At 35.5% G+C, this 15,819-nt stretch overlaps 1 protein-coding gene across 1 annotated transcript in view; it reads left to right on the forward strand.

The window, feature by feature from the left end:
• Nucleotides 1-15,819, forward strand: part of LOC147450535 (uncharacterized) — a 136,883-nt gene that overhangs the window by 84,432 nt on the left and 36,632 nt on the right. The window contains exon 3 of the mRNA XM_086520739.1: nucleotides 2,433-2,541. Coding sequence (XP_086376865.1) covers nucleotides 2,433-2,541 — 109 coding nt within the window. The remainder of the gene's footprint in view (nucleotides 1-2,432; nucleotides 2,542-15,819) is intronic.

The raw sequence follows: 15,819 nt of genomic DNA on the forward strand, positions 1-15,819 counted from the left end.
TCAAGCCACACAAAGCTCCACTCAAGGCCAAAAACCTTAACCATCAACAATTCATATGTAGGTTTTCTAATTATGTTTTTAGGAAATCTTTTTTAAGCATTGGTTCGAGTCCAGCTTCTTTATGATAGACATATGTTCTCTTCTTTGACTATTGTTATCTACTGAACATAGGAGTATAAGAGAATGGTCTTCTTGAGGGAGTTCCATCCGTGACCTTCCACTTTGTAGATGACGCCTACATAGAGATACCTCCCCAAAATATCATGTTTTGCTCCATAGGCTGGGGCATTCTGACAAGCATGTCTGCAAAGGCTTCACTCCAACTAACAACTCTTTGTTCAATTCTATTTATTGCGACATCCACCAACAAGGTATTTGGTTAGCCTTCGACATTGCCAATGACATAGTAAGATTCACATGTCATGGAGGCTGCTAGCAATAAACCATTGGTACATTTCTCAAAAACATGAATATCTTGTTTGGGTGTAAGGGTGCCTCAGGATGAGCCATGCGCCATTTTGGTGCTAAGAACAAATCTTTCAGAAGAAAAGCATGCAAGTATGTGTACATATGTTGGATACAAGGCAAGCATAGGTTTGTATGATGCCACATACAGAGATAGGGCTTTGTCTATATATCAAAGTGTGAGGCACAATGCGTACTTAAAACAAACTCTCACATTCACTGGGCCAATTGTGGCAGATTCGGTTGCAAGGTTTATGAGCCAACAAGCAGTAGGTGGCAGAAAGAGGGTCTTTTTTTTTTTGGGGGGGGGGGGGGGGCACGCTGACAAAGAGAGAACGGGGGAGGAGAAAGGGGGATGGCGAGCATGGCAAGAGGGGGAATGCCTAGGTGGTGCAAAAGGGGAAATCAATCTTTGAAGGCTTTTGTGAATAAACTGTTTTTGTTTAATGAAGAGCATATAGTAGGTGGGTCAAGTTTTGAAAGTGTGTGGGATTAATAGGAATCTAGGGGAGATGCCTCATGGGGTGAAGGACGAAAAGGTGGGGCAAAAATGGGTTGTCGCATCGTGCAATGCAAAAATGAAATCTAGAGATGATAGCTATCGGGCAAGGACGCAAAGTAGCAGTGTTCGAGAAAATTGTGTCTCATCTTAATATAGTGCGCTTTTCAATTTCAAAAATTCTGGTTGAGAGCAAGGGGAAAAGGAGAAATTCCACCTCAAAATAGAGAAAAATAGTGTAAAAACCTGAAATATAAATCTAATTTTTGAAAATTTCCTATTGTGCTAAATTCAAGAAAAGGAATTTTATACCTTTGGAAAAATATTTTTTCTCAAACAATGCAGGGTAGGGAGCCTAATAGAGGGGAGCTCACTAGAAAAATAGCAACGACGAGCTGGACAATGAATTTTACTACGATGATGGCATCAGTAGATCAATGCTCTGGGCTGCTCGAGGAGTTTTCTTTCCATGGCTATGAGGTTGCAAAGGTATCTTCCAAGATTTCTAAAAATGAGAGTGTAGAAACACCCATTAGGATAGATTGTCTTTAAGACATGCAGCACCGTCATGTGTTGTGAATTTGTCCATATCACTTCAGTTTTCAAGCTGAAGAAATCATTTAACTTAAACTTCTTTAATGCAGCTTGTCCGACAAGGAAAGCTCTTGAATGCTAGGTACTCTTGACTGTTAATTGAAACGTTTTTCTCATTAATGCTTAGGCGGTGCAGAGCTAGAAAAACACATTTTCCTTGATAGGGAATTCTTGAAATTCTCCCAATTTTTCTCTCAAAATTTGAAGCTTTTGCCGATAATTACACTAAATGTATGTAAATTTCCCATTTTATTTCTCGTTTTGAAAAATTGGCTATAGTCTTGCAATTAGGAAAGACTCAAAGAAAAGGAAGATGGTTTAGGACTCACCATCCTCTATGTAGTGATCAAGTGACCTCTAAGTCAATCATATAGGACTTTGATGACAACTTCTGCAATTTGCTCTTAGTAATAAAGAATGCATGAAGGGACTTGCTGGATTATTTTGTTGCTCGAAAATGCTTGCTCACCAATTTGTATAACCCACATGGGGCTTCAAACCCAACACAAATCTCTTGTGAGATCCTACTGTTAGTGAATACATAGTGCATGACTTCTGGGAGAAGCTTGTTTTCAACTAGCATGCTAGTCAAATTTTTCTTGTGATTTGAAGATAATTAATATCTTTGTAGGTTAAGATGAAAATTTTTTATTGTGTTTATCCAAAACTTAGGTTTTAGAAATTTGTTTTCAAGAATTAGAAATGCTTAGGTAGTCAAATGTTGCCAAGAATTAAATTTTATATATAATGTAATTAAGTGGACGATTCAGATTAGATGAGAATTGTCAAATAAAAAAATTTCTAGTAAAGATTTCTTGAAACGCCTGTTTACCTTGGTTTTGTTAACTTTTTTTTTTGAAAAATTGGGTCTCAGGTTTATTGTTGGATGGTTTTTTGGTATTCCATGGATTGTTGGAGCATTCATGTTATTATGTGCTCATCATCCAAGCGAAAGACCTGGTCTCATTGCATGTGCTATAGCTGTAAGTTTCTAGTTTAACCTTGTTTCCATTTACAAATAAGTAATAAAATAACAATATGAAATGGTATTATCAAAACAAAAGGACACAAATGAATTCTCACTCTCTCTCTCTCTCTCTCACACACACACACAGTATTATCAATTGTTTGATGATATTTAAGTGTGAATTTAAGTGATTGTGTTAGAGTTGTTTTGCACCATAGTGTAGTGGGGAACTAGGAGTGAAGTGTTAATCATTTTTCAAAAATGAGAAAGCAAGACACCATTATAGAATGGGAGAGATAACCCCACTCGAATGCTAAAAAAGGGGGGTATTAAGGTAAGTCTCCATTCAAGGAAAGCTCTCTGTGTTTCTAGAAAAGGTAGACCAATGGAAAAGATAATTATTGCACACATGTTATCATTCATTCAAGATGGAAAATTTTTCTCTTGTGTGTGTGACCCTATGCTACAAAACTACCCCCCCTCATCCTATTACCCTTTAGTGCAACCCACAATTACTATGCTTGTGTTTTTACAAAACAATATCTGTGATCATAGAGACACAAGCACGCTTGTGAATGCACATGCGCGTGCACATACACACATACACACACACCCTTGTATACGTTTAGATATGCGTGAGCTAGTATACATGACTCTATGTGCTAAGTTTTACAACAAGAATGCATATGCTCTTATGTATCATGAAACTCATTTTTTAAATTCTTAAATGAATAAATTTATATTTGAACATATGGATCTCTCTCTCTCTCTCTTTTTGTGAGTTCAACTTTTCTTGTTGGATATATCTTTAAGGTCTCCTGGGATAGTTTCATACCACATAATTACAATTCTCTTCTTATTATTTCTCTTTCTCTCAGTGTCACACAGACAGTGTGGATTCTTCAAGAATTGCAAAATTGCTTATTTTGATCATTTTGAAGATTTGAGAGTCATTTATCAACTCGGAAAACCACAATTTGATACTAGTGTGTGACCCACATATTGCTAGAAACGCATGGCCAGTGGATCACACACACACACACATTTGTAGGGGTGTGTGTGTGTGTGTGTGTGTGCATGCATTCAAGCAAGGATGTTAGTTTTTATTCCGTATAGTCCCTCCACAAAGATGGAAATTCTCTCTCTCTCTCACCCACACACATACACACACAATTTTGAGTTTAAGACTTTTTGGTGAATCTTTCAAATCTTCCTTACAAAATAAAACGAGGAAAAAGATTCACAGTACCATGTTTCTCAAGTGGATGGAGGAATATTTGAAATCTATATGACACCATTGAAGCACCAAACATCAATTTAATTGATGATGAAAGAACATTTACAATAGTGATCTTGAGATGTGGAACTCAATCTCTCTCACTTGTAATGTGTAACATGAAAAACTTTAGTGCACCAATGTGTGAAACTCGCAACCTGGTGCTTTGTGATAGATGATTTGTGAGGAAGGATAAGGGCCTGCTTAGAGATTGGAAATTGATCATTAAGATTATTGATAATCCTTTTTATGAAACTAGCAAACAAAGATTAGGATTTTTTGAATATTAAAGTATGGTATGCCTCCCTTGTTTGCTTGATTCATGGATGTGGTTTCAAGAGAAGGAACTCCTTATCGACGGTAGATGCCTTCTACAAAGAGATAACTTTCCTTCTTCATGAGAATCCTCTTCTAAGATCTTTGGTGGAAACTCGCTCTCCAAAATATAGCCAACACTGGGAGCCAATGACTCTATTTCCTAGTACATTTATTTCTTGATAGCTACTACCACCATAATAGCTTGCACTTCTTTCTCAACACATGCAACTCCTTGTTGTGCAAGTAAATCAACATCCTCATTTTGATTTCTAGAAATACAATACAATTGCACCTCGTCAAATTGATTAAACAACCTATAGATGACATACACTTTTGTTCTTAGGCTTTCATTTTTGTATGCTCATAACCACTTCTCCATTTGGGTCAGGTAGCACTATCCCTCCTTTTGGTTCACTATCGAAGTCACCAAAAACCTCCATCAATGAATAAGGTGAATGCATTATGTACGATTTTAGGTGGTAGAATGGGGGTATCCTTACTTCAAGCACTTTAACCTCCTTCTCATGTACTTTAAAAGTGAGAATCCCAGCCAACTATGCACGCACACTATCTTCTACTTTGAAAGATTATTGAAACTCTTCAAATATCAACAACCTCTTTGAGATCTTAGTACTAAGATTGATTTGCGATGACACCCAAGGAAAAAAAACTTTTCAGTAAGAATTAAAAAAGGTTTTGGTAGTAGGTAGGATCCAAATGTTTTCACAAAAAGCATGAAAGAAATCAGCATGAGTTATGCTTCTATGTAGCCTCTCTCCAAAGCATCCATGACCCTACTATTAAAGTAGATGGATCTCATCTTGGTATTGAGGGTATCTTTTCGTAAAAAGCATCATCAACTATTTTTTATCCACTAAAGAGAATAATACTTTCAACAAGGAGGCATGAATGTTGGTAGTTCTGACAAAACAACTTTGTGTCACAAAAATATTCCTCAAGATCATCTGACCAGGAAAAATAATAGTGACTCCGAGGCTTAGTGAATGAAGTGTGAAATGTAATTCATGTTTTTAATGAATGAGATGACCTCTTTAAGACTCTTAGGGTATGGTAACTTAATAAGAGCCTTTTCCAATGAAGGATCCACCTCAATACCTTTATAGGAAACCATGTGACGAAGCAAGATCACTTCACTCTCACGTGTGTGACAATGGTAGGGATTGAGTTGACCTCCCACGTCATGGAGCTTATTCAAATACTCTACATCATTTAGGTGCAAATATTTAGAACTAGAAATATATAAATCACCAATGAACATTCTAGTGGACTTTTCAAATAATGCTTGAAACACCATGTTCATGAAGCATTGAAAAGTTGTTGGAGCATTGGTCAACCTAAATGTAATTATTATAAAACCAAAGAAACCCCAAAGGTTTTTTTCAATTGATTATCCAAGGAAATCTTTTTTTGAAAGAATCTTGAGTAGCCATCACACTTAGTGTACTTCTTATGGCAAGGAACCTCATTTAGCATCTCATCATGGAATGGAAGGGAAAAATGACATCGCTTGGTTGGATCGTTGAGGGGGATACAATCAATACATACTCTCCACCTCCCATTATTTCTAGGAGTGAAAAAAATTTAAGAAACCCACTTTTAATTCCTCATTGGATTCGGATAGATAAACCCTGCAACTAGAAGCTTTCTGACCTCCTTGAGTACTGCTTGCTCCTTGATCACTTGTATATATTTTGTGCTTTATGTGTGGCCTCATGCTTTAACTTGATCTTGTGTTGAATAGCCTCTACTTCATGCACATATGTGTTGTCTTCATTAACACTAGCTTGGTACCAAAAAGGACACTTTAGTGTCCTTTTTTTGCAAATTTAAATAATATGGTACATGAAATCTAGAACACATCTCAAGAAATTATTTTGCAAAATTATAAAATTTTATTCAAAGTACTCATAGAAATTATAATCCATCACTTTTGATCATAACCTTAATAGTAACTACATTCATAAAGAACCTACGCAAAACAACATTCAATGTTTCATTAAAATTCGTACTCTAGCCTAAGAAAAAAATGAGCAGGGTACATGCAATAATTTGTGGTAACTACTTATATATGTGTTTGATATTTTTACAATTTTCATATGAGAAAAAAAATCCCTTATGACTAGAATTAAATATAGAAAGTCTTGTGGGTCCAATATGCAGCATTCACAAATTCAATTAATGATCACAAAAAACATTTAGTTCATCTAAATTTACAATGTCATAGGATGCATATATACTAGATCTATGACCCCATTACATAAGGTGATAAATTTTAATGGTTATGCAAGCCACATTTGGTGATTTATGGCATATCCAAAAAACTGTGCATGTTGTAGTTATGATTTTTTATTTATTAAAAAAAAGCCTTAAAATAAAGTCCACTTTTGGATTTTTTGATTCATCTCACTTATTTGTATACAAACACCTCATATGGAGACAATTGGGAGATCTATATACACACTTTCATTAGTTTTTCATAGCAATGTTTTTTTTGGCAAGAAATTATGCACTACAATTTTTTTTAAATGGGCTTAAATTACAAGATGCCTATGAGTTTGAACCCTTGAAAAATGCTTAGTGGATGGGTATTGACCTATAGATACATTATACACCTTGACCCATAACCTCAGCATGTTAATGAAAGAGCCCTTGAAAGACCAAAATTTTCCTCTTTGTCAGCATTTTCAAGATTTTGGTCTTTTGATTATAACAAAAATCTAATCCCATAACTAAGTAATGAAGCTCAATTTCTTGCTATAATAAGTTTTTTCCTATCCATACACCTTGAAATCTATGAAAAATATTATAATAATGAGAAGTTATATTCAATTTATGAAAATTTTGTTAAAACTGCACTAAATTTCTATGATTTTTCATCTTAGAACTTATCATTATAATCTTAATTTGGTATTAATTTTGGCAAAAGTAAAAATTGAATATGTTTTTCACCTCATAGTTAACCTAAGATATGAACATGACCTCTTAATGTTTTTTCTAGATTCACCAAATAATTATGACAAGTTGCTAGAAAAACAAGACACTTTAGTGTCTCGGGACATTTGAGTGTCCGATTACAGAACTAGTGTTAAAAAATCCTAGAAAACTTCATTAGCACACAATTGAATCCCTCCCTTTCTTCCCTTGTAAGTGTTTCTCACAACATACCTTCTAGAATCCCTTTATCTTACACACATTGCTCCTCTTGAGCGCCTATCTTGTCCAAGTCTTGACAAGATATTTTCTAGCTATTTGGCCTTAATATTATCCCTATGACTTTAATGGAATACTTCTGATCTGTAGTGCTACTGCTACAATTTTTGTTGAGGAGCTATACGTCCAATTTTCCTTCATCTCACTTTGGAATGATTCTTGATGGAGATCCTGTTTACATTTCTCCTTCATGCTAAACACAACCTTCTTATAATTTTAATTCCCATGAATCAACTTTTTGCTTTTCCAATCTTGCAAAGCTCATATTTTCACTAGTCATGGCCTTCCTATGATAAATGGATAACCATTTCTCGGGGGGCACACTGTGTATAAATTGTGTATATCACGTGCGTTCAAGCACTATTTATAAAAATCCTTATCTACGAATTTTTGACGAATAAAACATATCATTTTCTTATTCAATCTTTAAAAAAAAAAAATCAATTCCATTTTATGGTTCCCTTCTGTATGTGAAATTATGATCAAAGGTTAAATTTAATAACACCTTCTATTGCACTCATGTGATAGCCACATATTTATTAAGTGACCCATCGAGAACCATTCCCATTAATATACATAACATAAAGAGCAACCACCTTCTTAATGCAAAGTGCCTCCACAAAAACATTTTTGGAAATGTCTAATGGATCTACATACCTAGTATTTGCATGAGGCCTTCGATAATGGTGTTGATTTGTGCACCCCCATACGCTTGTCCTTTCCTAATCACGTTTTCTTGTTTATACAGCATTGAGCTCTCTTGGCTTCTTTGGTCTTCTTCAGATTCTTGCCTTATCCATGGTCACTTTGTGATGTGACTCCTTCTTTCTCCTTCCCATTTACATAGCCACACTTGATGCCATTTGCTTCCATGTTATTCTCCTTTGACTTGGTCACCTCTACTACATGCACATTTGGCTCTCGTAAAGCTCGAACTCCTTCGGCTCCTCCATGTGGCTGGGTGATCATTGCATTTCATTTCTATAAAATCATGACTTGTACCTTCCCCTTCATTCTAGATTGCATAGTTCAATATAGCCCTCCTTGGCTTCCCACGAGCCCAAGCAATGTTACATTCTATGCCGAGATTCCCTGAAATTCCAACATTGCATTACACTCCTAGGTCATGGCTCATGTTGTTCTAACTTATTTCCTTGAAAACTTGTGCAAGGTGGATTAACAAGTTGCTCAAATATTCACTCAACTTTTCAATTACCTCGGGCATTTCCTTAGAGGAGGATGTTTTAGTCACACCTCTATGTGGAGAAACCTCTATCGAGAGCTCTCTGTGAGTGCACTTGAGTTTCATATACTTCATGGCAGTCTAAGGCTTGACAACACGAAAGGTGGAACGTGCACCCTCCCATGCATTTACCTTGAGTGGGGAAAATAGACCTTATAAGAGTCTCTCCCTTTTCAAACATTATGCACCACCCCCAAGGTTAGTAATATTTCTCACCAAGATAGTCCGAAAGATATTGAAACCATTGCTTATAGGTATAGTAGTTGTCTAGGTCATTTTGCATCTAAGCAGCAATATCTTGCCATGGTTTTTCAATGTTTTGTAGGTTGTAAAAGTGAAGTGATCCAAAACATCCTTGTGTAGCTTCTTTCAACTTCCTCAGTTAGAGAGGGAAGTAAAGTACTAGAATCTTTTCTAAGGACTAGCTTAAAATTATTTGAGCATTGTTTATCACCTATCACCTTTTTTATATGAAAAGCCATTTTAAAATGGGATAAAAATATCGTAGCATTCTCACCTTTTTTATACGAAAAGCCATTTTAAAATTGGCTAAAAGTAGCTCAACCATGATCTCCAAAAAGGAGAAGGTATCCTGACATTCTTCCTTGGATTTCCATTGAAACAATTTCAAAACACTTTTTGTTTTTTTCTTTTTTATCTTAGAGAAATCCACACATAATGTTTTGCTAGGTTGCAACTTGTTCTAGAACAAAAGAAAAACAGAAACATCCAATGACTAGGCCAGAATGGTATTTTTGTCAGAATGGCCTAGTTATGGGATGTGAACTAGGACGCAAGGCTATTTTTGTAACAACCATGAAAGGGCCCAAGAAAATACACAATCAATCTTATGTAAAAACATGTATAAAGTATTTTACGATAGATGTATAGAAGAGAGAGGAATATAGGTCGTAAAATACCTTCTTTGCAACTTACAAATTGATTTTTCTTGTTATCATATTATCAAGGATCTTGCATCAAACTAGTTAGTAAATGTTGAAATGTTCCATCACACACACATTCTCTCTGGGTTGTGGGAAATCTTTCACCACAATATTTGGTTACAATTAAAAAACATTAGGAAATGAAAAAACACTAAAACACATTCACAAAACTAGCTCGAGTGGCACAACTTGATATACAAAAATCATCTTAAATTCACCAATGGAATGTGTGTGGTTTAGCTAAGAAGGTGCAAAACCTTTGGCTGTCTCATCACAAACACTTTATGAAAAAGTTTTAACGTCAAATCACCAACCCTCTTCCTGAAGATAGTGTAAAGACTAAGATGGTTCATGATAGAAAAGTCACAAATGATGTTTGTAATCTGCTTGTTTTTTGTAGCTGAGTTTGTGATTAAAGAAACACCAAGTCAGAGCCAATTTTATATGAAAATATCAAATAAAAGCACTAAGACTTCAAACACGAAACCTCGACTCTCATGCAAGCATAAATCCCATTCAAAACCCAAGTCTCTTTCAAGGAATCAAGTAGCCTTGCCTCCAATTACATAGTCATATCTGCAAACAATTGAAAGGAATACATGAGATTCCACCTTCACAGAGACAAATTTATGCTTTTGCATAGAATGAAGAGATTCTAAATTGAATCCCTCTCTATATTTTCCACAAAAATACCAACTGATGTGTCAATTGTTGAGCAATTTTTCCTCTTTGGACCAAAACTAGGCCATTTTTAGCTATTTTTTGACCCCAAAAAACACACTTTTTGCAAAAAGTCCCAAACGGAGCCAAAAAATCCTATTTTTTTGGATCACTTGCATAATTACAAGAAGCATATATATGCATCATTTTTCATCAATATTCCATTTTGGGTCACTTTTCTTGCAATTTTAGGACGATGTATGTTATACTATTTTTTATAGTTTTAACCCCATCAATCTTTGTACGCGAGATGCGTATGCTGCGATAAAAATATTGGAATATGTAGATATAAAAACACATAAACAATATTATCAAGTGGAAAACATGAAACGTCACCACCTCGAGAGCCACGACTCTCATTGATAGTGACCGGAGTACCCGCTTCAACATATATTACAATATGTACATGATTTCTTTTATTTTTATGGATCAAAACGTTTCAAAAGTGAAGTGAATTTTTTTTCCAGATTGTGAACGTAACCACAACATGACATCCACCCCCTCTAAATGTGCACATCCTTCGGTATGTGCCACAATAGTATTTGTTATGCTTTAAAACTCATGGGTAGACATGATATCTTCACTTTCATCCTCAATTTGTATATAGATAGACCCGTCATCCTCTTCACTATGTTTGCATCAAATGGATCATAATTACCTCTTATTTTAATTAATTTAACCATTTCTTCTGCAATGGGAATTTTCATTTTTGTCCCATCCAGCTCATGCAAGGTATAAGTTGCACTTTCATGCATATGATTGACAACATAAGGACCAAAACATCTTTTTACAAGATTCCTTATTATAGAGTGTTGGTTTTCAAATCTATTCTCATACAACACCACCCAATAATCTTCTTCAATGGATTTTGGTATGAGCCAATGTCTCTTGTCAAATCGGTCTTTGTTTTTCAACCTTCCTTCCTTTAGTCGACCTTTTGCAAGATCAATGTCTTCGGTCTTCTTTCCAATCTATGTATGTGCAATGAAAGTAGGTTATCTCTACTCATCACATCTTCCCATGGCAAAAACATTAATGTGACAACTACATCTTCAGTTGGCATCACAGGTTCTTGACCATACATCAATTGAACTCGCAGATAGATAGTGACTCAAATATGTGTCGTATGGTCCACCCATGATGAAAATGGAAGTAGCCTTTGCCACTCTTTAAGATTACCTCCACAAACTTTAATTATTGGAGGATGCCCTCTTTCACTCTGTCCATTGCCCTCAGGGTTATCAGCATAAGTTAAAGCTACTTTGATGCCCATTCTAGAGAACAATTCCATTGAACCATGAACATCCAATCATCCTCTATTTGCACTTATTTTTCACACACATCCATAACGACAAATCACATATTCAAGAAGGAATTTAAATATAGCTTCTGTATTCTTTGTCCTCAATGCATGCCCTTCAACTTCATTAGACAATTCCTATCTTGAAAGCACCAAATACCTCATTTTCCAAAGTCCCAAAGGCATCGTGACCAAGCCCACAATCCATTTATAATATATGGCCAGTGGATAAGAAAGATTTTGCACATAAAAATGCCAAACATTTGAGTACACTTGGCATGTTATGTTGCCCATACACCTCGATGTCTTGCCCATAAACATTCATGGAAATCCTTGATAATCTCTTGTTGAGTAGCCTTATTTCATAGTTTCCTCAGTGATCTTTCTGTTTAGGATGCTTCCATAAGTAGCCATCCTTCAAGAAGTATCCATTTGATTTTCTCCTTATTCTCTTAAATTCATGCTTAGTCCAATCATTATGTTTTTTCACGGTACTTAAGTAGTGTCCTGTCAAGATACATTCATCCCCATATAATTCCTTTTGAAAAGGATTTTGAGTGAAGATACAAAACATGCATGATTGGAAGTTTCATTTCATACCTTGCCCTAGAAACATATCTACCATTGGATTATCCTTCCCTACAATATGATTGAATTTGGGATTCAAGGACTTTATGTAGGTTATCCACCACAATATAGCAATATCTGGAGTTGAACAATTTGTAATCATTCCAAGGAGAGGCAAACAATCAATTTTTGCAACCACTAATACCCTTAATAAGTGCTCTTTGTCACATCTCAATGTTGTGGTCACTCCCCATGATTCCCTTTTTACCTACACATAGTCTTGTTGGCGAAAAGTTAGAAGCTTGGCCACAAAACTCACCACTTATCATTCTCCTTCATCAACACCTTTCCCTAATGCCCATCATGTCCTTGGAGGACTCTTGTCCATTGTCACTATGGTAGGTCTTTCGCATGCATAGTCTAACTTTCTCAAGGTTGGTGATGAGAAAAGTAACTTCTCTAGCTTCCTCATGGCTCTTCTTTCCAGTGGAAATTTTGATTCTTTCTCAACAATCTATAAAAAGAACCTGCTTGAATGAGAGAGAGAGAGAGAGTGAGAGAGAGAGAGAGAAATTTTATCATGTATATTTTTGAGGTGAGGTGCATGCTAAAGTTATGTCAATGGATATTTGTATTAGAAGGTTAGTAGCTTGAGAAATACTAAAGTATCCACAAGGTGGATTTCATGACAACTCACTATGGGTTAGTCCTCGAGAGAAACAAGAAACCGATGAATATGTGAAAGCTATGTAAATACTATGTACAAAAACCTACACAATGTTCTCCCATTTACCCTTGACATGCTTTCAACCTCCACCCACCTAGCCATGTAATCTACAACACTAGAAGGTATAATTTTTCATTTTAGCTCTACATAGGGGACCCATTGCATCAATGCCCTAGTTTTAATAGGATTCATTTGCAATTAATAATTACATTGTACCATGCACCATCCTTTTGTTTCCATTTACCTGGAAATTGTGAAAACTTATACACCAATTTTGGGCATCGACATTCAAGCTTGTCCATGCATACCCCACAATAAAAATATTCTTCATGGTTGGATCTTGGGTAAAATTTCCACGACAAGTTTTCTCATGAAAAACTTTTAGAATGGCTCAAATTTCTATAGTTGTTGGTACTCTTCTGCACACTTGATCCCTTTGTGTTTGATAGAGGATGCTTTCTACAAAGAGATAACTTTCCTTCTTCATAAGAATCCTCTTCTAAGATCTTTGCTCGAAAATCACTCTCAAAAATATAGCCAAATGCAACTCCTTGTTGTGCAAGTAAACCAGCATCCTCATTTTGATTCCTAGAAATGTAATACAATTGCACCTCTTCAAATTGATTAAACAAACTATAGATTACATAATTTTTTTCTCTTAGGCTTTCATTCTTGTATGCTCATAACCACTTCTCCACTTGGGTTGAGTAGCACTATCCCTCCTTTTGGTTCACCTATTGAACTCACAAAAAACCTCCATCCATGAATAAGGTGAATGCATTATGTATGATTTTAGGTGGTGGAATAGGGGTGTCTTTACTTCAAGCACTTTAACCTTCTCGAGTAGCACTATCCCTCCTTTTGGTTCACCAATTGAACTCACCAAACCTCCATCCATGAATAAGGTGAATGCATTATGTATGATTTTAGGTGGTGGAATAGGGGTGTCTTTACTTCAAGCACTTTAACCTCCTTCTCATGTAATGTAAAAGTGAGAATCCTAGCCAACTATGTACGCACACTATCTTCTACTTTGAAAGATTATTGACACTCTCGAAATATCAATAACCTCTTTGAGATCTTAGTACTAAGATTGATTTGAGATGACACCCACAAGAAAAAAACTTTTCAATAAGAATTACAAAAGGTTTTGGTAGTAGGTAGGATCTAAATGTTTTGACAAAAATCATGAAAGAAATCATCTTGACTTATGCTTCTATGTATCCTCTCTCCAAAGCATTCATGACCATACTATTAAAGTAGATGGATCTCTTCTTGGTATGAAGAGATATTCTTGTAAATAAAGAATCATCAACTATTTTCTTTGTAAGTGAACAATACTTTCAACAAGGAGGCATGAATGTTGGTAGTTCTGAAAAAAAATCTTTAACGTCACAAAAATATTCCTCAAGATCATCTGACCAAGGAAAATACTAGTAACCCGGAGGCTTATTGAATGAAGAGTGAAATGTAATTCATGTTTTTAATGAATGAGATTACCTCTTTAAGACTCTAAGGGTATGGTAACTCAATAAGAGCCTTTTCCATTGAAGGATCCACCTCAATGCCTTTGTAGGAAACCATGTGACCAACCAAGATCACTTCACTCTCACTTATGTGACAATGGTTGGGATTGAGTTGACCTCCATGTCATGGAGATTATTCAAATATTCTACATCTTTTAGGTGCAAATATTTAGAACTAGAAATATAAAAATCACCAATAAACATTCTAGTGGACTTTTCAAATAATGCTTGAAACACCATGTTCATGAAGCATTGAAAAGTTGTTGGAGCATTGGTCAACCTAAATGTAATTATTATAAAACCAAAGAAACCCCAAGGATTAATGAAGGTTTTTTTGAATTGATTATCCAATGAAATCCTTTACTGAAAGTAGCTTGAGTAGCCATCACACATAGTGTACTTCTCATGGCAAGCTACCTCATTTAGCATCTCATCCTAGAATGGAAGGGAAAAATGACATCGCTTGGTTGGATCATTGAGTGGGCTAAAATCAATACATACTCTCCACCTGCCATTATTTCTAGGAGTGCAAAAAATTTAAGAAACCCACTTTGAATTCCTCATTGGATTCGGATAGATAAACCCTACAAATAAAAGCTTTCTCACCTCCTTGAGTAGTGCTTGATCCTTGATGACTTGTATACTTAGTAGATTTTGTGCTTTATTTTTGGCCTCATGCTTTAACTCGATCTTGTGTTGAATAGCCTCTACTTCATGCACAAATGTTTTGTCTTCATTAAAAAATCCTATAAAACTTCATTAGCACACAATTGAATCACTCCCTTTCTTCCCTTGTAAGTGTTTCTCACAACATACCTTCTAGCATCTCTTCATCCCTTCATCTTACACACATTGGTCCTCTTGAGTGCCTATCTTATGCTAGTCTTTACAAGATAGTTTTTGGTTGTTTGGCTTTAATATTATCCCTATGACTTTAATGGAATACTTCTCATCTGTAGTGCTACCGCTACAATTTCCGTTTGAGGTGCTATACATTCAATCTTCCTTCCTCTCACTTTGAAATGATTTCTGATGGAGATCATGTTTACATTTATCCATCATGCTAAACACAACCTTCTTTTAACTTTAATTCCCACGAATCCACTTTTTACTTTTCCAATCTTTCAAAGCTCACATTCTCACTACTCATGGCCTACCTATGATAAATGGATAACCACTTCTCGGGGGGCTCACTGTGTATAAATTGTGTATATCACGTGCGTTCAAGGACTATTTATAGAACTCCTTATCTACAAAGGTTTTTACGAATAAAACATACCATTTTCTTATTCAATCTTTAAATTTTTTTCTCAATTCCATTTTATGGCTCCCTTCTGTATGTAGAAATATGATCAAAGGTTAAATTTAATAACCCCTTCTAGTGCACTCATGTGATAATCACATAATTATTACGTGACCCCCTGAGAACCATTCCCATTAAT

This window comes from Adiantum capillus-veneris, chromosome 9 (assembly GCF_014529385.1).
Source record: "Adiantum capillus-veneris isolate H3 chromosome 9, ASM1452938v2, whole genome shotgun sequence".
Lineage (NCBI taxonomy): Eukaryota > Viridiplantae > Streptophyta > Polypodiopsida > Polypodiales > Pteridaceae > Adiantum > Adiantum capillus-veneris.